Below are 23,644 nucleotides of genomic sequence, written 5' to 3' on the forward strand. Positions count from 1 at the left end.
CAATCCTGGGCCCAATGCTATGGAATGCGATGTACGATGACGTACTGAGACTGACCCTTCCGACGGGTGTTAAGATTGTTGGCTTCGCCGATGGAGGAAGTAGAGTTGACAGCAGTGCACTCTATTTCCATAGTTGAGGAATGGATGAAGTCTAGGAAGCTAGGATTGGCGCGTCATAAGACTGAGGTGGTGGTGGTCAACCACCGCAAGTCCAAGCAACGGGCGCTTATCTCGGTAGGTTAATGCTCCATAGAGTCCATGCGATCCCTTAAGCATCTTGGGGTAATGATCGATGACAAGCTCAGCTTCGCTAGTCACGTTGAATATGCCAGAATAAGGGCATCTACGGCTATAACGGCGCTATCGAGGATGATGTCTAACAGCCCTGTTGAAATTGCCAGCAAACGCAAGCTACTGGCAAGCGTGGGGCTATCCAGACTAAAGTATGGAGGACCAATCTTGTCAAATGCGCTTAGAACGAACAGAAGCGGTTGGAAAGCACGTATAGGATCACGTGCTTAAGAGTAGCAAGTGCATACTGAACGGTATCTAAAGAGGCCGTGTGCATCATAGACGGGATGACGCCCATCAGGCTCATCATCCATCTTTAAGGAAAATGTTCAATGCTTTAACCAAAGAGGTACCAGAGAAGTCCACGACACGTGTAAAGAGGCAACGCTCAGAGGTTGGCAGCAGGAATGGGATAACTCCACTTAGGGTAGATGGACCCATCGGTTAATACCAAATGTGTCAGATTGGTATGGAAGAAACCATGGGGAAGTGAACTTCCTGACCTGACGCAGTTTCTGTCATGGTTGCTATAGACAATACCTGCATAGGTTTGAGCACTCAGAATCTCCTGCGTGCCCCAATTGTGCTGGTGTGGAGGAAACAGCGGAGCATGTCGTGTCCAATTGATCCCGTTTAATTGTTGAGAGAAATCGCATGCTCGCTACATGCGGAGGGGATACGACCACGACAATATAATAGAGAGATAGTGTACGAATGCCTAATGCTGGAATGCAGTAATTACGACTGTCACTCACATTATGTTAGAATAGCAGCGCCAATGGCGTGCCGACCAAGAGTGGGCTGCAGAGGATTGGCCCTGCCGAGGATGGTCCCTTGTAACATTGCTTAAGTCGGCTTGGAGAAGCGATTTGCCTAGGCTACTTCTGCTACATGTGTTGCTACATGTGGGACATGTGCTACATGGCCCCTCCCAGAAAAAAATACCGTAAGGTGGTTCTGGGGAGATAAGGGTGAGAGGCCAAGAGTATTGTCGACGCACTGTACAGTGTACGCCACTTGAGCAATTCAACAAGAATTGCTAAAGTATAGTGCATGGGCTGGTTTTAGTGGGTCGTCGTTGGTGCGACATCTCCGCACTCCCTGAGTTATCTTCTCAAGGGGTCTGTTTGCAAATTTTCAACTTTTAAAAATCAAAACAACCTTCCGAGTTATCCAAATTTGGTCAATGTGGCCAAGCTAAGCCTGAAAAAAACTTCCTTTAGAGACCTTTACTTTGACGACCTGTAATTTCGTAACCATATAAGTAATCTGAACCGTCCATATATGGTTAAATAGGTATTCACGTGGACTATGAATAGAGATATTTAAAACATTTCATATTGTGCTCTGCATGATAAATCCACGTAATGCGATTATCTCAAAATGTCGATATACCGTCGCAGTGGTAATGAAATGTTTCAGATTTAGCAAATTTGAAACATTTGTGTCCTTGAAGGACGAAAAAATCCAAGCGTACTTGAATTTTGACGTTGCGTTTGAATTGCGCGCATATCTTCTGCGCGTTACCGCCGCCGCAGGATGTGGATTTAATATTAGCGCCGCAATACATACCCCACTGGTAAATCAGCGAGAGAAATGAGTTTTATAATCGCTCTCTCTCCATTTGGGGCTCTCCAGTGATGCATTTCAAACTGTACGCGAGCCAAAAGTGAACTGAGCGCGTTCTTATTTTGCACGTGAACGCAGTAAACAGTGAACTTGCGTGTCAGATTCTGACGCTGCTCGCGAACTTTAAAATGCACAGTGAAACACAAAACCTTAAAACACTACTTTGAACAACATTGTTGGAATACATTGACGTAAAATGTATGGAACCTTAAGTGTTCCTTGACATCTTTTGCAAATCTTTCTGCTTTCAAATATGTTTTAAATCTGCCATGGAAACTATTTTCCTTTCGCGTTTTTTTTTCAGCTCTCTTGGGTTCAACATTTTGAACTGATCAAGGTTATTTATCAAGCTTGTTACAGTTTGGAAAACATTGCTTATCATGGACCGATACAGATGTGATGTTTTTCTTAGCTTGCTTTGAACTTGGTTTAAAACTAAATGAGAAATAATTCTGCAATTATAATAATTGATAATTTACCGATGATTATGAAAGTTACACCCTGCAGTTAAAATCCGGTCAAGATCTTGCTACCTTTCCTCCAATAATAGCAAAAATGAACTTGAAAAGTTCCACAACAATCTTTGGATCTGCTATCGCTTTGTCTATGCATCATTAATGGAGGAGCATCATACTTTTACTACAGAAATATTCAAATTGCTGTCTTTTCCAGATCGATCCAGATTTTTTTTCGGCTGCTGGGCAGTGCTTTGTGAAGGCCCGAGCCTAATAGTTTGTTTTCGCGCATCATCGAAGTGATTTTCTAACCCAGCTTTTGCGTTTTGATGCCAAGATTGTGACTTCAGTCGAGGATGGATTACCAACTGGTGAGCTCGTTGCATGCTTGTGATAATACAAATTTGTATCATGGCAAAGTTTACATTTATTTAATCGTTAAACAAACTATGAATAGTTCGTCGCTATTAGTGTCGGTATAAGACCTTATTCCTGTTTTATAAAAAAAAGAAATGCACGTACAGTTGGGTTCAGAATAATAGTAATGGAAGCCGATTTTCATACAAAATGCTCAAATTTGACATGCTGTAACTTTGTTTCCCTATGAGCAATCGGCAAATTTTTTGACAGTGAACTGTAAATATGGCCAATTTTATTATCACAAAAATTGCTTTTTTTACAGTACCGTCGTGTGGGGTGACATTGGGCCATAAGGGTGACTTTGTGTTAATATGTTTACATCAAGCAGAATAATGAAAATACTTTTTCGAGTTTCAATAATACGTTATATCTAGCCAATAGATGGTGATAGATTAGCTTTTTTTACGTTAATATTAGCCATAAGTTGCATAAAAAAGCGGTCAATGCCATCCTCTAGGCCCAGTATCACCCCGCATGGCGTTACCTGGTAAACAATTAAGCACCAGGTGTAATCGCTCGAAATAGTGGTAGTTGTAATAATTTAATACGCCAGATATGTATTTTAAAGTTTTCAAAGTTATCTTTACTGATCGTTTCAACAACGTCCACTCTAGCTTCAATTACATAAGGGATGGTACACAAATTAGGGGTCATGCACAAATTACGTCACGCTCCGAGGGGAGAGGGGGTTAAGCCAAGCGTGACAAGCCTTACAAAAATTTTGGAAGTCTCATGCAAAAAAGTGACAATGGGGGGGAGGGGCTCAAAAAAGTTGAAATTTAGCGTGACATAATTTGTGTACCATCCCTTATGTCACGCAAAATTTCAACTTGTTTGACTCCAAATAATAGAACAACTAACTTATGACCAAGTATCAAACCATCATAGGATTTTTATTTTTATTTTTTAAATACACGAGCCGACCCCTTCTGCGTTGATGGCCCACGTGCTTACAGGAGCTATCGTCATCGGTGCTGGACATAATGTTCGCCATAAACCATGGTGCAGCATCCCGAACGCTCATATCGTGAATTGAAGCATCCCATATCCATGGAAATTAAAGTTTTCCTGGTGGATTTTTGGTTGAAATGTGGAACGATTTTCCCGGCGGCAGCACCCAGCATAGTAAACGCTGGCTGTGCGTGGTTTCACGTCCTGGAGAACATGACAAAACGAGACGTGGGCTTAGAAAGTGTGGGAGAGAGGAGGAGAACGCTTGTAGAAATGTGGCGCATGTACGTAAGTGTGGAAATTTATTAAAATCGCTGGATTGTTAAATAGTTTTACTGACATGCCACAGATATTAGAATTCAGCAGCGCATAGTTTCGAACAGCAGACGCAAGTGGAATTTGCGCTAACGGTCGATCATGGTTTTTTGGTGTGGTTCCATAACTGGATTTTACATGATTCGTGCATGCCAGTTTTGTGATTCGCCAAGGAAATATATATATTTTGCTTTGAAGCATGTAGAGTCATTAGGCTTTGATTAAGCATCGCATAACGCCAAAATTTATTATGAACAACAAACAAATCACCGTAAATTAATAGAATTTCACCGAAAAGCTATGTGAAGCTCGGTGAAATGTTCTATCTTCACCAAACGTTAAGTGTATACATATTTCAGATTTCAGAATCTGTGGTTTATTTTACCGAATTCTTTGTTTTATTCTAAGTGTGCGCATGGAGAAATTTTATAAGTATTTGATACGTATTGGAGTATCGTTTAGTTAAATACGGTGATATGACATATTGTAAAATCAAAACTTTAAAGTTTGTTACGAAATTACAATGCCGAAAATGTCAAAACCATCATCTAACTCATAACTCGAACGAAGTTTCCATTATACCTACTCAGGAAAACTACAATTGCAATTAGGTATCCAACGAAAACTTTATCACTTATTCGTAGAGATATGCGTTGTCTATTTCGTATCAGTCTTACCATAGGAAGACTGCATTGTTCTGTTTCTGTCAGAACCTCATCCAGGCAGCTACAACTAAAGTTATCAAACTTACCATAAGTTTCGACCAGAACGGACGCCGCCAGTTGTTCTGTGACGGAATAAGACGCCGCACAGTAGTAGACGCCGGCCATGGATTCTTGCAGCGAGTTGAACAGCAATGCCAATGCTTGCCCTCCCGTAATGGACTCAGTGTAGATTGGCGGCGAAGTTTGACCGGCCCTGCAAAGGAATCGAAACGGAAGAGGGAGAGACAGCGATTTATAACCAACGTGTATAATAATGCAATAAAAGTGGAAAAGTTTGACAAAAGTTTTGGCAGTTTAGTGGCAGGAATTATATGTCTGTACAAATGCATGATTGAGAGTTGAGTGGAATCTGGGGAGAGTGCAGCACTGTCAGTATTCATTAAATGATGAGTGTGTTCGTAATAGACTGGGGAGATAGGGGAAACGTCGAAAGAGTCTTAATTAGATTAAGTGTGCTTCCAGTCCCGACAGACCAGAAGATGACCAACTCCAACGATTCTGAATGATTAGGCACATCCTTATCAGCTTCTTGATGGTTCAGCATGTGTGTAATGGGTTCGTTGGGGTGGTTCTATTATATTTTTCTTATTAGTTATATCCAAGAAATTTTTATGAAACCAGAATTCCGCTCCAGAAATTTGTTTCTGATCAACGTGTTGACATCAACGGTGTTACTTAGGCTCATAATGTGTTTCTGTTTTTAGATGCTTGAAACCCAATAATTTGGAGAAGAATTTATGGAAATTTTTTAAACCCTGCTATGGATCATAAGATATTTTTATTCCACCTGCGCTTAAAACTCCATTTTCTGAGGATACGTAATAGTAGTTTACGCAACAAGTTTCTGTAGTAACCGAAACATAACTGATTGGCCAAACTTGAGCCGAACCTACAAATAAACACACTATAGCGAACACCGTCCGTTCGCTACAAAAGTTGTCACCAAACTGGATCGAGTTGTTTTCAAAACTGGCTTCTTTCCCGCACAGTTCTCGTTTCGCCCGTTTCGCCTAATCTGCTTTTCGTTCATTTTCGCTCGTTGTTTGATATCTCTTGTACACGCTTAGCATAATACAAGTAGAATCGAAAACAATTTACTTTATTTTGTTTTTTATTTCAATCTATAACAACTCTATTCGCCACATTCGCCCTCTTCTCCACACTTATGATTATAATGTAGTTAAACTTGATAAATTGGTTTCTTACATCAAATCCAAAACCAATCCTTTTTTTAAAATGTCTGGTAATGTCTTTGCATTATTTTTTTTGTAGTAACCGAAACATAATTGATTGGCCAAACTTAAGCCGAACCAACAAATAAACACACTATAGCGAACACCGTCCGTTCGCTACAAAAGTTGTCACCAAACTGGATCGAGTTGTTTTCAAAACTGGCTTCTTTCCCGCACAGTTCTCGTTTCGCCCGTTTCGCCTAATCTGCTTTTCGTTCATTTTCGCTCGTTGTTTGATATCTCTTGTACACGCTTAGCATAATACAAGTAGAATCGAAAACAATTTACTTTATTTTGTTTATATTTCAATCTATAACAACTCTATTCGCCACATTCGCCCTCTTCTCCACACTTATGATTATAATGTAGTTAAACTTGATAAATTGGTTTCTTACATCAAATCCAAAACCAATCCTTTTTTTAAAATGTCTGGTAATGTCTTTGCATTATTTTTTTTGTAGTAACCGAAACATAATTGATTGGCCAAACTTAAGCCGAACCAACAAATAAACACACTATAGCGAACACCGTCCGTTCGCTACAAAAGTTGTCACCAAACTGGATCGAGTTGTTTTCAAAACTGGCTTCTTTCCCGCACAGTTCTCGTTTCGCCCGTTTCGCCTAATCTGCTTTTCGTTCATTTTCGCTCGTTGTTTGATATCTCTTGTACACGCTTAGCATAATACAAGTAGAATCGAAAACAATTTACTTTATTTTGTTTATATTTCAATCTATAACAACTCTATTCGCCACATTCGCCCTCTTCTCCACACTTATGATTATAATGTAGTTAAACTTGATAAATTGGTTTCTTACATCAAATCCAAAACCAATCCTTTTTTTAAAATGTCTGGTAATGTCTTTGCATTATTTTTTTTTTTTGTAGTAACCGAAACATAACTGATTGGCCAAACTTGAGCCGAACCTACAAATAAACACACTATAGCGAACACCGTCCGTTCGCTACAAAAGTTGTCACCAAACTGGATCGAGTTGTTTTCAAAACTGGCTTCTTTCCCGCACAGTTCTCGTTTCGCCCGTTTCGCCTAATCTGCTTTTCGTTCATTTTCGCTCGTTGTTTGATATCTCTTGTACACGCTTAGCATAATACAAGTAGAATCGAAAACAATTTACATTATTTTGTTTATATTTCAATCTATAACAACTCTATTCGCCACATTCGCCCTCTTCTACGCTTAGCATAATACAAGTAGAATCGAAAACAATTTACTTTATTTTGTTTATATTTCAATCTATAACAACTCTATTCGCCACATTCGCCCTCTTCTCCACACTTATGATTATAATGTAGTTAAACTTGATAAATTGGTTTCTTACATCAAATCCAAAACCAATCCTTTTTTTAAAATGTCTGGTAATGTCTTTGCATTATTTTTTTTTGTAGTAACCGAAACATAATTGATTGGCCAAACTTAAGCCGAACCAACAAATAAACACACTATAGCGAACACCGTCCGTTCGCTACAAAAGTTGTCACCAAACTGGATCGAGTTGTTTTCAAAACTGGCTTCTTTCCCGCACAGTTCTCGTTTCGCCCGTTTCGCCTAATCTGCTTTTCGTTCATTTTCGCTCGTTGTTTGACATCTCTTGTACACGCTTAGCATAATACAAGTAGAATCGAGAACAATTTACTTTATTTTGTTTATATTTCTCTTTTCAGAATCCGGCTCGGAAAACTCTCCTTCCGGCCTTGGAGAACTCTCTCTCCATAATAGACTTTTCACATTGCTCGGAAAACTCTCTTCCCGGTAATTGGATTCATTTTGAGAAATTCTCTTTTCAAAATCCGCTCGGAAAACTCTCTTTCCGTCCTTGGAGAACACTCTCTCCATAATCAACTTTCCACATTGCTCGGAAAACTCTCTTCCCGGAAATTTGGATTGATTTTGGAAAACTCTCTTTTCAGAATCCGACTCGGAAAACTCTCTTTCCGGCCTTGGAGAACTCTATCTCCATAATCAACTTTTAACTTTGCTCGGAAAACTCTCTTCCCGGAAATTTGGATTGATTTTGGAAAACTCTCTTTCCAAAATCCATTCGGAAAACTCTCTTTTCGTCCTTGGAGAACTCTCCTCCATAATCCACTTTTCACATTGCTCGGAAAACTCTCTTTCCGTCCTTGGAGAACTCTCTCTCCAAGTTTTTTATTTCAATTGAATTGGCTCGGAAAACTCTCTTTCCAGCCCTGGAGAACTCTCTCTCCATAATCAACATTTAATATTGCTCGGAAAACTCTCTTCCCGGCAATAAATATACATTCGATGTTTATCTCCTGTAGAGATAAACACAACTTACCATTAACCGACTGCACCATGTAGTAACCGAAACATAACTGATTGGCCAAACTTGAGCCGAACCAACAAATAAACACACTATAGCGAACACCGTCCGTTCGCTACAAAAGTTTTCACCAAACTGGATCGAGTTGTTTTCAAAACTGGCTTCTTTCCCGCACAGTTCTCGTTTCGCCCGTTTCGCCTAATCTGCTTTTCGTTCATTTTCGCTCGTTGTTTGATATCTCTTGTACACGCTTAGCATAATACAAGTAGAATCGAAAACAATTTACTTTATTTTGTTTATATTTCAATCTATAACAACTCTATTCGCCACAGTTTCAGAATGATGGATTTTACAGCACGAGTCGTACATTTATCCAACAAGGCTTGCCGAGTTGAATAATTACGACGAGCGCTGTAAAAATGTCTGCAACGAGTTGAGTACAATTAATTTTTGCAATTTCGCAGAAGACCACTTGAGGGTATCAGAAATCATATCGGAATACATTCACCATGATTTTACAATTTCTGAAAAATTGTTATGTAGTACAGTTAACTCTCTCTTACTCGAGATTCGGTATCTCGTTATCGAGTTAGAGTACCATGGACCGATGCACGAGTTCACTAATTTACATAGTAAAAATTAGTTTTCATGGCTACCTCGATGGTCCCCTGGATTGCATTTGCACTAAATTTGTGTTCTGTAACTCGATTCCTCCGTTACTCGATGGTCCCTTTAATATCGAGTTAGAGACAGTTGACTGTATTTCATGACGCTACTCTTAACAGTTGCTTAATGAGAAAACTTTGCGTAATGAATCATTATAGCACTGGTTTCAGTTGCGTAGTGACTATTACCATACTGCATAATTCAGTGAAGGAAAGTAGGCCGTTTCATGACAGATTGGAGTGATGGAAAACAGGTTATTACGATGAGAAATCGCGAAAAAATAATTGCAATTTCTCATAGTAATAGGCTATTTTTCATCATCTCGGCAAGCCTCGTTGGATAAATGTACGACTCGTGCTGTAAAACTCATAATTCTGCAACTTGTTGCGTAATCTACTATTAGCGTAAATAATATCATTTCGTAAATAGAATTTGTTTTACGTTAATGGAATTCTCGCTCATGAAATTCAATTCGGTTAAAAAATGCTTAGATTGACATCAAATACAATTTAGTGAATATTGTTGTAGTAGTAAAAAAGTTGTAGTAAAACTATTACTTGCTCGGTGCAAAACATGCTCTCAAATCTGCAAGCGTAATCAAAGATTTTGCAAACGTTTATATTCACAAAGGTTCATGAAAGTATAGAAGTATAGAACCTTATTGCAAATGAATAGCTTGGTATTACATCTGATAATTCCATGTATGAAGGTTCAACTTTATATCGAACTCTTCGAAAGTGGTCCAGTTACGTCGAAAAATTGGTGCGGCCCGCGTGCCGGACTGACTTTTGCCTTTGTTCGCTTCGCTAGCAAGGGATTTGACACAATTTTGAATGTTTATACCAGGGCAGGCAATCGTCAGATTCGTCAAAGTGCGATGACGAAATAAAAACAGACATCGTCATCCAGTATAATAGCTCTGGCAGGTCATCGTCTCGTCATCGACGAAAGAATGCACGACGAACGTCAATCCAAAATCGTCAACGAACAACTTTGTCTTCATTCCGTTCGCTCCCCTTTCTCAAACGAAGGAGGCGTTTATTGTATATTCGCTTGCTATGCACAAAATGACGAATGCCATCCCAAAATTGCTTGTATAGGTGATTTAACCCGTACTCCTCAAGCTTCATCAATAGCTCTGATGGTAAGCGCGTGACGTTGACGATTCAGAGATCGTTTGTTCAATTCCGGGCACGTTTTGTTTTTTTTTTGTTTTTGGTTTATTTTTTGAAAAAGGCTCATAATTTATCGACGCCACGGTTCATATTTTAGTCGGCTCAGAGCTCCCGAACGAAGATTCGACCATAACGAAGGAGGCTTATTTGTTCGTCATGACGCCGAGCCTTTGTGGCGGACCACTGCAGCAAATCGTCGTCCAACGCTGGTTGAGTGACGATTCTTTTGTTAGTTTCGTCGACGACTTTTTCCATTTGACGGTGACGATTGTCTACCCTGGTTTATACATTGATGAATCAGATATAATATCAAGCTTTCATTTGATGTACCTACAAAGCTCTTAGATCGGAGTTTTTTTTTTCTTTATTAAGGTGACTTTCAGCACATTGATAAAAGGCTAGTTCTTCACCTGACTGGGAATGCTAGATGGGCATTAGAGTGATGCAAATTTTGATATTTTGGCTCCCCTATGTTCAAACGATTTTAATTATGGTAAATATCATCCTCCCAAAGTTTAAAGTGATTCGGAAGAAATTTGACTGTGCACACGCCATTTGAAGTTTATATGGAGATTACTATGGAAAACGCCAACCTTTTGTGTTCAGCCCTCTATCTCTTCGTCACAATATTTTTTGGAAAAGTGAACAAACTCTTCTAATGTGAAATCCTCCCAGCTACAACTTTGCCGAAGACCACTTCTCGATTGTACGTCAGGATAAATTGTTATTCATCATCATAAAGTTGGTTTGCATTTTGCATGCTTCACCAACTGTTCGGCAGGCAACAGTGGTGCTCCTGGCGGGAAGAATAGATTAAAGTAATCCAGGCTACTATGGTCTACAGCAAAAATCAGTGTTGCTCTGAAAGTAATTGAATGATCATCTCAGCATGATATAGACTTTGTTATCAATGATAACAAATTATCCTTACGTCCAATCAAAATGTGGTCTTTGGCAAAGTTGAAGCTGGGAAGTTTTCACATGAGAAGAGTGTGTTCATTTTTCCATAGATTATTATGACGAGCAGTTAGAGGACTGAACCCAAAAGGTTTGCCTTTTCCATAGTAATTTCCATATAAACTTCAAATAGCGTGTGCACAACCAAATTTCTTCCGAATCACTTCAAATCATAATTGACATCGTTTTAGCTTAGGGGAGCAAAAACTTTAAAATTCGCATCAGTCCAATGGGCATCCTATGAAAAATGAGTAAAGAAGGATGGTCAGAGGGACCAGTCTTTGAACCCAACCATGGGATCTCACCATTGTGGGTTTTTAACGTAGGACGATAAACACAACTTATAAAAATGGGTGCGTGTGCCTTTGCTGGGCCAACAACTTCTGCAGCCGAGAAAAAAGAGAAAGGATCGTTGGCGTGGTTACGCGAGATGACTCTGTTGTTGGATGGGTTTCACCCCCGAAATCAGAAACTTTCGAGGAGCCCACTGGTCATGTCGGCGTGAAGATATTTGCTGGTTGATTGGAATGATGGTGCGGTTGCGAATGGAGTTACGTTAGTTGGATGGGATTTACCCCCGAATGAGAGGTCTTCGGGGAGCCCACCTGTCGTCCAATCCTAGGTATTCTCTAACGTAGATGAAGTTGGATTCAGGTTGTAGAGTCGTCACGTACAGGAGTAGAGTCTGGCTTCCTTAAGAAAGTAAATTAGGACCGCCAAGGAAGCGGGGTCGCTTGCGAGGGCATCGCGGATGCTTTCGGGAATGTTATTAGTACTTCTGTGGTGTTCGTACAGAGGGCAGTGTCATATTACATGCTCCGCTGAGTTGTGAACACCGCATTGCTCACACTCTTGACGGAAGGATCTGCCATCAAAGTTATAGGCAATGTCCGGTATGTGTGGTCCTAAGGCGTAAAATTATTTACTGGTCGCGGTGCGAGGAGAGCTCTTCCCAACTAATAGTATCGCCCTTTACCTTCCGAAGCTGAGCCGAAGTATTTTGATGCCACTCTTGAGCCCAGTAGTCTCTGACGGATTTAGCAACCCAGCATTTTACGTCTGGAGGTGGAACGGAAAGGATAAAGCGAGGCATTTGGTGTTCCGTACCAGCTAACAGTCTGCAGCCACATTTCCTTGAATACCGCAATGCCCAGGAACCCAGGTAAAGGTGACTGTCTTTGGTGTATGGGCTCGTATACCCTGTATCCACGGGTGGGACGGCTGAAGGAACGCTTGCGGAATCGGTGAGAATGAGTATTGGATCACTCGCAGGTGAGTTGGCTGCATAAAAGATGCCCGCTGCTTCGGCCGAGCACTCCGTTGGAAGGCTTTGACAGAGTGTCAGATCGACGCCGGAGATGCCGATACCTACTCCACGCTGGGAATGAGAGCCATCTGTGTATCGGTGTATGTCTTCTTTTTCTACTTGGCATTACTACTAGGAGAGAGTCTGCTACTCAGCGTAGTGTTCTTATGAGAATTTCCACAGTTATTAACTGAGAGCTTTCTTTGCATAATTTGCCATTTTCGCATACGTATATCGTGTGGCAGGTACGATGATACTCTATGTCCAGGGAAGTCAAGGAAATTTCCATTGCGAAAAGGTCTTGAACAGACCGGGAATCGAACCCAATGCATGACTTTGCTTTGTAGCAGCGTACTCTAACCACTCGGCTAAGGAAGGCCCCAACGGTGTATGTGTGCCGGGTATTTAGTCCGCAGAAGTTCCAGCACGGACGCTCTAAGCACCGTAGAGTCATCGCCATTACGAAAGGTCTTTTTTATCTGGTCGTCTTTGTTTGGAGGGGGAATCTGCCAACTTCTCGGTCCATGCCAGTGTACTCTAGCCACAGGGGGAAGACTAGAATTGGAAACCTCATGGAGGATACGATCTGCTTGATCAAAGAGAGCGACCCTATTGTTTCCAGCTGTTTTTGAAGCGTAAGTAGTCACTTTGCGGCAGATGACTGCGTGCACTCGACGACGGAACGGGTGGATACCAGCTTCTGCACAGGCTACGTCGGTGGGGGTTGATGGCAGTAAACCGGAGATAGTGCGAACGTTTCCATTGAAAATCGGTGAGAGGATTTCTAGAAGATTTTATTTACTCAAACAGGTAATCTCGAGATCGTAAAGTAGCCTGCTATCCACCATAGCTTGTGCTACTCTGAAGCGTGTGGATCGATTGTTGGACCTATGTGGCTTGGATATCGTTTTAATGATGTTCAGACGGGAACGACAGCTCATTTGACAGCATTGAAATGCTCCTTAAATAGCAGGTTTCGGCCAATCAAAAATCCAAAAGTCCTGACAGTTTTCCTGTTTGGAATGGGTTGCCAATCAATTTTGATTTTTGAACTCACTAGCTTGTGTCGCGAGTTACAAAAGTGGCCGCGGACGCTTTTAGCTGCGGAGAGGGAAAAACCAACGGAAGAAGCCCATTTGTGTACTGCCGTTACTGCTGCTTGCGTTTTGACTCCAGTGCGCCTAGAAATAAGACCAATGCCTACCAGCAAGATGTCGTCGGTATATACAAAAATGTAAATGTCTGGTGGCAAGTTTGCAAACGCTACGTTCATCGCTACCAAGAACAGCGTATCCGTGATGACCGAGCCTTGTGGGATCCCAGTTTCCTCGCCGAAGGCGCTAGAGCTGTGGTTCCCTACTGTAACTCGGAGAGATCGATGTAGAAGAAAGTTTTTAAGGAAGCCGATCAGGTTCCCGGAGAAACCCCAATCCGTCAGTTGTCTAAGTACCAAAGGTGTTCATGTTATATTGAAATGTCTAGCGAAACGAGATCTGCATGCTGTCCTTTTGTCCGCGCATCATGAAGGAGGTCTCCAAGGGAGGTGAAGTAAGAGTCAGTGCCGTATCCGTATGGATCTAACAGTTTCGCTTTAACTCCAAGAGGGAGATTTTTTATAAGGGGTTAACCAGAGTTTATATACGCAGAGTTGGGCGAAGAGACTTGTTTGAATGCTTGTTCTTCTTCGTCTTCGAAAACAGCCCCTATCTGTTTTGCTGGGCTGCTCGATAGGTAGACGGTTTGACAGTTCGATAGGTAGATTTGGTTTCACTCTTCGCGTAACTCTCCATTCATAGACTCTGGGGTTAACCAATACCATCTGGGCCGGGGATTAGACTACCAAAGTAATTTCCCGGGGCTTCGGCAACCGCAGAAGGCTAGGTGATCGTTGACCCTAGAATATCCAGGGAATTCGGCGTGATTTTCCTTTTACCGCTAAGGGCGTTAATCTTCCCCTATAAATCTGCCGAGGTTTGGGAAGGATTCATGGAATTAGGAAATTCTTCCCATGATAAGCGGTTATAGCTGTCCTAATGGTGGAAGGACATTTTAAGTTGACGGCTCGGTAAATGCTGAGTTTATCTTCTTTCTCCGGATGGTCATTGGGAAGCCTTTTGAGTGCTTTCAGGGCTTTCCGGTGTGCTTCGACAATAAGGCGGGTGTCATCAGACCACCAGCGAAGAGCTTTCCTTTCTGGTCTGTTACTGCCTTTGGAGATGGCTGAGGCAGCTGCTTTTGTAATAACATTTGAAAATCTAGTTAAAGAGGCAGGTTCTTCTAATTCGATAAGATGATTGATGTTTGATTGATTGGTAGATTTGCCAGTCCACCCGATCGTAACACCACCTGGGGCGACTGGTGATTGGCGGGGACGTGATCGCTGCAGAAATCTGAATCACATAATGATCACTACTCAAATCGAACTATTATTACAAACGCACCAATGATTTATGTAAAAAAACAGCCAGGTTGGACAGGTCTAAACAAAGGAGATGTCTACTTTGCACCGCGGATGATGTACACTTGTACACCATGCCCATATTTCGGGAAGCTAAGGACTCCATCTACCAACCTAAGAACAACAAAGCAGCTGGGAATGGTAGTACATATTGCAGCTGAACTCATCAAGATGTAACCGAGAAGGTATTCCGTCTCCTACGCCGGTTGATGATCATAGGGATCGGAACAGCTACCGGAAAAGCCGAAGTAAGGGATTTTATGCCCTATGGAAATTTGGGGTAATATGCACCTTGAGGCAAAACGACCCACGGTGCTCTTTTAGGCTATTCGCGCAGTAATTGGGAATACTTTTTCATCAAATCGTGTTGTCCCGGGAGTGCATATTACTTCAGATACCCTTATATGCAGAAAGAGCAGCAAACTGTAATGCGAAACTATTGTGCGATTACTATCCAGAAAGCCATGTTCATTAGCGTAGCTTGAGCTCAAAGCTAGGAGGGTTTAAGCCAATTGCCATTTTTTTTAGGCAGAGTATTTCTAGGGTGGCTTAGAACACCCTAGGTCAATCAAACTGCCGCCTTCCTAATGATCCTAATAACAATGTTGTCTGTTATCCATTTATGAGTTTATTTGTAGTATTGATTAAATAATTTGTTTTAAGAAATCTACCTGTTTCATCTTTCTGGAAATTGATACGGCTTTTGAAAAAATATTGTAATTTGAGTATAAATTTCTCGTTTAGCTTCAGACAGTTTTCACTTCATGTCTCTGAACCACCCTAGGATGCCTTCTACCGCGATAAGTGACTACCAGTGACCACCGTTGGCAAATGTTTCGACTTCGACGGAAGCACAAGAAGACGATACATTTTTCTCTCTCTCGGTCGATGGTTCAAAGCGCAGCCGAGTGTAGACGATACATATTGATCGCCTACGAAATGTGCTAGCTCATTAGAAGTTGTGCTCCGCCTACCGTTGCTTGCGATGATGGTGTGGTGTTGTGGTGCTAATATCAGCTACGTGATTGAACGTGTTATTTAGATTGTTTGCATGGCGAGAATTAGCTGGCGAAGAAGGCAGCATCGCTAATGGAGGAAGGACACCTAACTACTAAAGAGTGTCTGTCTACTGATGATATACGTAAGGCCAATACGGCCTACTGGAGAAATTGCGGCAGCAGAGGTCCTTGACGGCCTCTAGCTTCAGAAACCGATACCGATTCTGGTCGATTAGAGGAAGAGGTTAGAAACAGAGATTGATAGCAAGTGTTCGTGCCTGCACATAATTAGAGTTTGATTGATGTTTTTGATCGGAAGTGCTCTAATGAACACATAGGACAGAACACTTTCATCACGAAGATTATGCATGTGTTTCTATGAATAGAATGCTCGTGGATGAATGATGTGTGCTGTGCTTTGATATGATGTCTGTACAATGTAGATTCGAGATTGATCTAAGCTAACAATGTTCCGACTCAACATTATTTACCTGGAGTGGGCGAGTCTCCGTGGAAATAGGAGGTGATTACTATGCAAATCTGACATAAATTAAAATTTATTGATTATTTCTTGTCTAATATTTAAGAACAATCTTTGCTAATCGAAGTTTTTCTCGCTCAACTCACGAGTATTTTTATTTTGTGTACTCTCCCAGCATTATCATAATACGTTGTGATTGATTTTTTTCTTCAATTAGTGGGGTAAATCGCCATTTTCATATGTTGGTCTACATTTATTACTCGATCAGTTGATGTTAAATGAAGCTGAGTCATACGAGATCCTACATAAAAATGTACAATATATGATAAGTGAGTGAATAATCAAATGTCTAACTAACATTAGTAAGTTTATTGAAAACCACACTTGTGCACAACAAACATGTTTTGTATTAAGGTTAATTGGAATGTAATCAACAGAAACACAGAGAGTGCCCAAAAAATGTACATATCTCGCGATGAAGCAAACAACATCTTGAATCTGATGTGTACTAATACACTCAGCATCATTTACAATTGTTTGAAGATTGAAAAATGCAAGCTGCCACCCGGACACTTAATGGGGCTATGGGAAATTATGCTTGATATCGCATGAGAACAGATGATGAACAACAACAGCAATCAAACTCTCGGAAATATGCACACACTTACTTTGCTGGGAGTTTGCGACCTTTCGAATCGAACTGGGGGTAGTAATATTTAGTCCTAAACAATGAAATAATGGGGAATCGATTAGAATTATTGTTTCGGAATAATTGCTGACAATCTTAGATACTAAATTTATGAGACTATCCAAAGAATCAATTAGCATTAAAACGAAATAACGTGAGGCTTCAATGCTTCAATGCGTGCCTTCAAGTACGTTGCGTTGGACTGGCACAAAATGCACACCATCTTGTCGTTACATAGCAAAACCAAAAAATCCAACCACCCTCTCCACTTTCAACTCATTATTCTTCAAATGATAATTACAGGAATTTTCACCTGTAGTCACTTTGTAGAGTATTTCAGAATTTTTGCAACAGTAATCTCAAAGAATCCCTCTAAAGATTTTTGGGATTATTTTTCAGAATTTCTTAAAGCATTCGTACAGAGTTCATCGAGAGATCACTCTAATGATACCCTCTTAGTATTTCACAAAAACATAATTTTTAAATGATTCTCTAGGAGTTAAACTGCCAAGAAATACTCAAAAATTGTTCAAGGGAAACTTGTATTTTTTCTACAAGAAAAATTCACGGAACACGATTCTCTGAACAAGGACAAAATATAATTGAAAGCACAATAATAATTACTTATTTTTTTAACTTCATCGATATCGAATCTTCACAAATTGTTGAACGAAGAAGGTAAACAAAAATCCATGCCAACTTAACTTTTGACATTGCGTTTGTATTGCGGCAAGCTACTTTGTGCGTTAGCGCCGTTGCCGAATGCGGATTTTAGATGAGCGTCGCAATAAGTGGTATTAGGCCTTTTCGACGCTTCTCGCTCTCTTCATTACAAATGCGGCGTTTCTCTGCAATAACTCGTTGCATTGTTTGGGACAGCTTCACACCGGAACCCTTGAAACGGAAAACTTGAAACGGTGCGTACTCCTGTGTTTGATAATTTTCTTGGTTCTACTGCGCTTTGTATCTTGCTCTTCAGGCCGATTAATTGAACTACAAGGTTTTGCGTATCGCATCTATCCATCCATCCTCGATCCCGCGACCGATGAAGAGTTTTTCGAAAAAGGAATCGATAGCATTACGTGTTGCTGGCCGCTAGACTGTCCAGCGATTGTGGATGGAGGGTGGCTTCCGACGACTCAAGCTGGTAATACTTAATGAGGTACTCGAAATAGTCCTCTGTGGAGTATCTGTTATACTCCGATGAAGGTCTTCCCAATCGTTGCAATCTATGCAGATGTCAACGTCAGTTCCGTGATTCTGGTGGAGAGTTGCTTCCGGTTTACAGTCCGTTCAAACGACCAGTTACCCACGGCATAAAAATTAACAAGGCAGGCTTTTTACTGATATAAACATTAAGTTTGGTTGTAAACATGTGACGTCACTCCTACCATCCGGATCACTAGAACACATTTTTTGAAAATTTGTTCGAGGTGGATAGGAATGACGTCGTCAAGTAGCTGTCAGTTTTCGGAATATATCACCTTCTTAATTTAGTAATTTAGTGGTAACTGCACGGTGAGTTACCATTGCGACTTCGTGATCTACTCGACGAATCCCCGGTAGGGAACCTAGCCTACTCCGACGTAAAACATCCACGACGACCAAAAACTTCCCCAAACCAGTTACTAGATCTACTAGATTTTAATCAGTCTGGTTCCAAGGTCAGTCCTACGATTCCTGCATGCACCCCGATGATCCATCAAGCTCACTCAATTCGGTTTGATTCTTGGCTATGGGTCTAGCGTACTTCGATCGTGGCCAGGTGTTTTCTAGCTTTCCCGTAATTTCTGCTACAACGACGAAGCACATCATCGTTATCGATCAGTCCACCGGGTGCGACTCGCTTACATGATGCGTGTCCAAATCAATGAAGACTCTTCCTGAAGCATCCATGGCCTGACAGGAACTGCCGCAGTCCGGTAAAAGTTCAACTCTCCATGCTTTCTATTCATCCACGACGACAGATTTAAGATAAGCTGAAAGGACCTCCATCCTTTGTTTACACGGTTCCACTCTAGCTGCCACATCACTATCGATCCGATTCTGAGTGATACAAATGGGAGTCATCCCGCCAATAGCGAATGCTGCTTCCGACGCTATCTTTTTATACGCGATCGTTATTCGAACTGTTATAAAGCAGACCGTCTGTTCAGCCATTTTAAATTGCGCTTGGTTACCAGCGCTTTGCTCAAACAGGAATCCAATATCGCATACCGCCGAAGTTTATCGCGATTCTCACTATTGCGTTTGTAGTCAACGACATAAGTAGTCAACGTAACCGCGAAGTTCAGCCAATTTTCAGTGGTTCATGTATAATAACATGTCCACTGATGTTGATCTCTATCCTACAAACCACCTTGCAGTCACTGATTAACAGCACTAACGGCGACATCTTCACTTTTTCTAGTGTCTCGCCCATCAACGTTTGTGAACGAAGTACAAATCCCACAAAGTCGTTTTGTTAAAGATTTTTGGCCATGAGGGACACCCGCTGTCGGTTGCATGAATTTCTGCATATTATTCGTCTCGTACCTAAAGATTCTGCTCTGTTCTGTAGGATCTGTTTCAGATAATAGGAAAACTGCATTCAGAGATATGGGAAATGATGGACAAGAACGGTTTTCCCGGGAAACTGACTAGACTGACGAAGGCAATGATGGATAATACACAGTATTGTGTGAAGCTATCGGATGCGTTATCGGAACCGACTGCAAAACGGAGAGTTGACAATCAGGAGCGTGCGACCATCACAGCTCTGGTTCTCACAAGTTCCTGCTTCAAAGGGTCAAACAATGACAAAGACAGCCAGCTAAGGGTTGCGTACTTAGTTGGTAGCGCAGCCTGGGCTCTGTTGGCGTTCAGACATCAGTTAGAGTGAGGAGGTACGTTCCGAGCGTCTGTACATCAAAAAGTGCGGCTAAAATAGCGTCTGTTCTGGCATCCAGCGGCTGAGTATGAAATGTAGTATCACGTCAACCAAATCTGGTAGGTGGCAGCCCTATTACCGTAATGTAGGTAGCACGACCCCGTTGAGGTGGCATCTTCTTCTTTCTGGCGTTACGTCCCAACTGGGATAGAGCCTGCTTCTCAGCTTAGTGTTCTTATGAGCACTTCCACAGTTATTAACTGAGAGCTTACTATGCCAATGACCATTTGACTCTTCTTTGGATTTGGATTATACTTCCCTACTTGCCCCGAGCGTTTATTTGTATTTGTATTTGTATTTAAAATAATTCATCTGACAATATTTCGTCTTAATGAATAAAAAACTATACTAAGTAACTACAGACCTAATTCGATTTGCAAATCGTTCAGTTGGTTCGTCAAAATTGAACAGATCTTCAACAGCCGTAAACTCACGAATACAAGTAGTTATAGGCTCATTATACCCGAACGCGGTCCTATGAAATATTGGCTGCAGCAACGTCGTGTTTCGGAGGGATCGGTTCGGTACTCGAAAGTTGATCAGCGACAACAGTTCTGGGCTATCAATTTCACCGGTCAACACTTTGGCAACAAGCAGCGATTGCTGGATTTTCCGTCGATGTTGCAGGGTATCAAGTCCAAGCAGCCTACACCTATCTGGATATGGTGGTAAGTTGGCAGGATCTCTCCACGGCAGGTTCCTCAAGGCAGAGCGGACGAATCGTTTTTGAATTCTTTCAATCCTCAGACTCCACGTTACTTGATACGGATTCCATACAACGGACACATTTTCAAGAATTGGACGAACAAGAGCACAGTATAGCGATTTCCAGCAATGAGGATCCGAAAAATCTCTCGCCACTTTGGAGATGAATCCTAACTGACGTGTTGCCTTCGTTATGATCAATGAACGGTGCAAGTCGAATGTCAATCTTGAGTCTAGCTGAATCCCCAGATCGTTCACGCTGGAAACTCTATTAAGAGTATTGCCCTCAATACGGTAGTCGAATAAGATTGGATTCACAATACGGTGAAAAGTAATCACCTGACATTTCTCGATGCTTAGTACCAGTTTACTTCTACGGCACCAGTCAGCAAACATATTCAGTGAAAGCTGCAGGCACAAACAATCGTCTTCTGTTCGTACTACCATATACAATTTCATATCGTCAGCGTAAACAAGCTTGTATCCATCGCCCAGAGATGAAGCAGCATCGTTAAAAAACAGTACGAACAGCAACGGCCCAAGGTTGCTACCTTGCGGAACGCCGGATTTGTTCGTGAACGGTAGTGATACGCAGCTATCAATCTTCACCCGCAATTGCCGTTCCGTGAGGTATGACTCCAGCCAAGAGACGAGCTGATTAGAAGTTCCAAGCCGAGATAGTTTGCGCAGGAGTATCATGTGGTCAATTTTATCGAACGCAGCCTTCAAATCGGTGTAAATTACATCGACTTGCGCTTTATTCTCCATACTCATAATACACTTTGACGTGAAGTTCAGCATATTTGTTGTAACTGAACGGCCGGGCATGAATCCGTGTTGATCCTTGGATATGTAGCATTTGGTTGCATCAAGCATAACTCCACATACTATGGTTTCGAACAGTTTCGAGACAGCAGATAGGCTCGTAATACCACGGTAGTTGCTAACGTTATGACGGTCACCACGCTTGAAAACGGGCGTCATATACGATTGTTTCCAGATCCGAGGAAATTTTGCTTGTTGGAATGAACGATTGAAGATATCACTTAACGGTTGTGCTAAAGCTGCAATGCAGCGGCAAATAACGACTGCAGGTAAACCATCAGGACCCGGAACAAACGACTTCTTTATCTTTTTCGCAGCCTGTGAAACCATTTCTGGAGTTATCATGAACGTTCTTATGTCAGCTAAATCACAAGGAACATCACGTATGGCTTCTTCTATTTCCAAATTTGTTGCTGAACTTGCCACGAAAATTGACTCAAAGTGCCTTGCAAACAACTTGCTTGATTCTATCGCAGAAGCAGCCGTCGCTTCATTCAAATATACATTGGCTGGTATCACTGAATCTTTACGTTTAGAATTCACGAAGCGCCAAAAATCACGTGGATTCCTTCTTAAATTCGATTGTACGTGCAAAACGTAAAACTTGTAAAGAGTGGCATTCAAGAGTCGGTACGCATTACTGGCTAGATGGAAATTCCGCTTATTGAATGATGTTCGATGACGACGCAATTTCCGTTGACAGGCATTGCGTACACGTTTTAGCTCCCTCAAACGACTCGTGCTCCACGGAGGTGAAACTGCTGGCCGACTTCGAGGGACATTCGAGGCAAACCAGTCATTCAGAATGGAACAAAAAGATTCTGCCATTTCATCAACATCAACGGTGGTTACAATGACATTCCAATCAATTGTTGACAAATATGCCAAAAGAGCATCGAAATCAATCATACGGAAGTTAAGCGGTCGTTCATTTCCAGTGCGCATCTGCGCAACGTCATGCACCATGCGGGATGGTAGAGAGATCTCCAGCGGGGGGTGGTGAGAATCAACGGGAAGCAATGGCATGGAACAAGAATTTACTTCCGCTTTATGGTCCCCATGTTCTCTTCCACTGTGTTCTCTTACTATTTGTGGTCTTCCATGAAGTCCCCGATCTCTACCTGGCTCCCTGCTGAATATTATTTTCGAAATTTTTGCCCTCTACTATCGTCAACAGCCTTATGAAGTATTTTATCAACCACTACCTCAGCACCAACACCACTAGGTCTACCTTTATCTACACATACAACCATGTCCATCGTTTGTTAAAATTAATGTTCACTATTGTTCCTGCTATCTCCCTCGTCAGAGGCACGAAGGTCTTCCTCCACTGACCTGCGTTCGATTTCAATGAGGTCAAAATCATTCGCAAAGCCAAGTAGCATATGCAAACGTGCTATGATAGTGCCGTTTCTCTGCATGCCTAAAAGCACTCGCGAGTGCAATGTTGAACAGCTACTTCAAAAATGGATCTCCTTGCTTTATTTCGTCTAACGTCATTTTCGTACTTGTCATCTCGTCTTCAATCTTTACACTTGCACAGCGTTGCACGTATCAGTTTTACCAGAAAAGCATGTTCAGACATTATCTATTTACTAAATCGTACGCTGCCTTGAAATTATTAAACAGATAGTGACTCTGCAAGTTATACATCAAGAATTTATCTAAGATCATTCGCAAGGTAAACATCTGGTCCGTTATCGGGCGGCCCTCGCGATAACCAGCCTGGTGTTTTCTGACGAAGGACTTCTCGAACGGTCTAAATCTGCTAAACAGGATGCGTAACAGTATTTTGTACTCAGAATTCAGCACAATCCCACTGTAATTAGCGCACTTCAGCCTCTGCACTCTCTTGTAGATTGGGCGTATGAGGCCATCTAAACACCAATGGGCATTTCTTCCTCCTCCCATATTCTCAGAAATACTCGGTAGATCGACTGGTAAAGCAGCTCATTTGCATGCTTGAGAAGGTCGACCGGAATCTCTTCCCTCCAAGCAGCCTTACAACTTTTCAGCTGGATGAGGGCCTTCTCAACCTCTCCTGTGGTCGGTGGTTCTACAGCTTGAGCTTGACCTCTCGATCATTGCACATTGTAGTAGATAAATCAAGGTTCGAAATAAAATTGATTGAATTCTC

General features: G+C 41.6%; 1 protein-coding gene across 11 annotated transcripts in view; it reads right to left on the reverse strand.

The window, feature by feature from the left end:
• LOC5571586 (fasciclin-2) overlaps window positions 1-23,644 on the reverse strand; it is a 354,102-nt gene that overhangs the window by 78,160 nt on the left and 252,298 nt on the right. For 8 of the 11 annotated variants that reach the window (XM_021848465.1, XM_021848463.1, XM_021848462.1 and 5 more), the window contains 2 exons: window positions 17,029-17,082; window positions 4,813-4,979 (listed from right to left, as the gene is read on the reverse strand). In XM_021848465.1, coding sequence (XP_021704157.1) covers window positions 4,813-4,979; window positions 17,029-17,082 — 221 coding nt within the window. The remainder of the gene's footprint in view (window positions 1-4,812; window positions 4,980-17,028; window positions 17,083-23,644) is intronic. The other 3 variants (XM_001659743.2, XM_021848460.1, XM_021848459.1) reach the window with 1 other exon arrangement.

The sequence above is a fragment of the Aedes aegypti genome, chromosome 3, assembly GCF_002204515.2.
Source record: "Aedes aegypti strain LVP_AGWG chromosome 3, AaegL5.0 Primary Assembly, whole genome shotgun sequence".
In the NCBI taxonomy this organism is placed as follows: domain Eukaryota; kingdom Metazoa; phylum Arthropoda; class Insecta; order Diptera; family Culicidae; genus Aedes; species Aedes aegypti.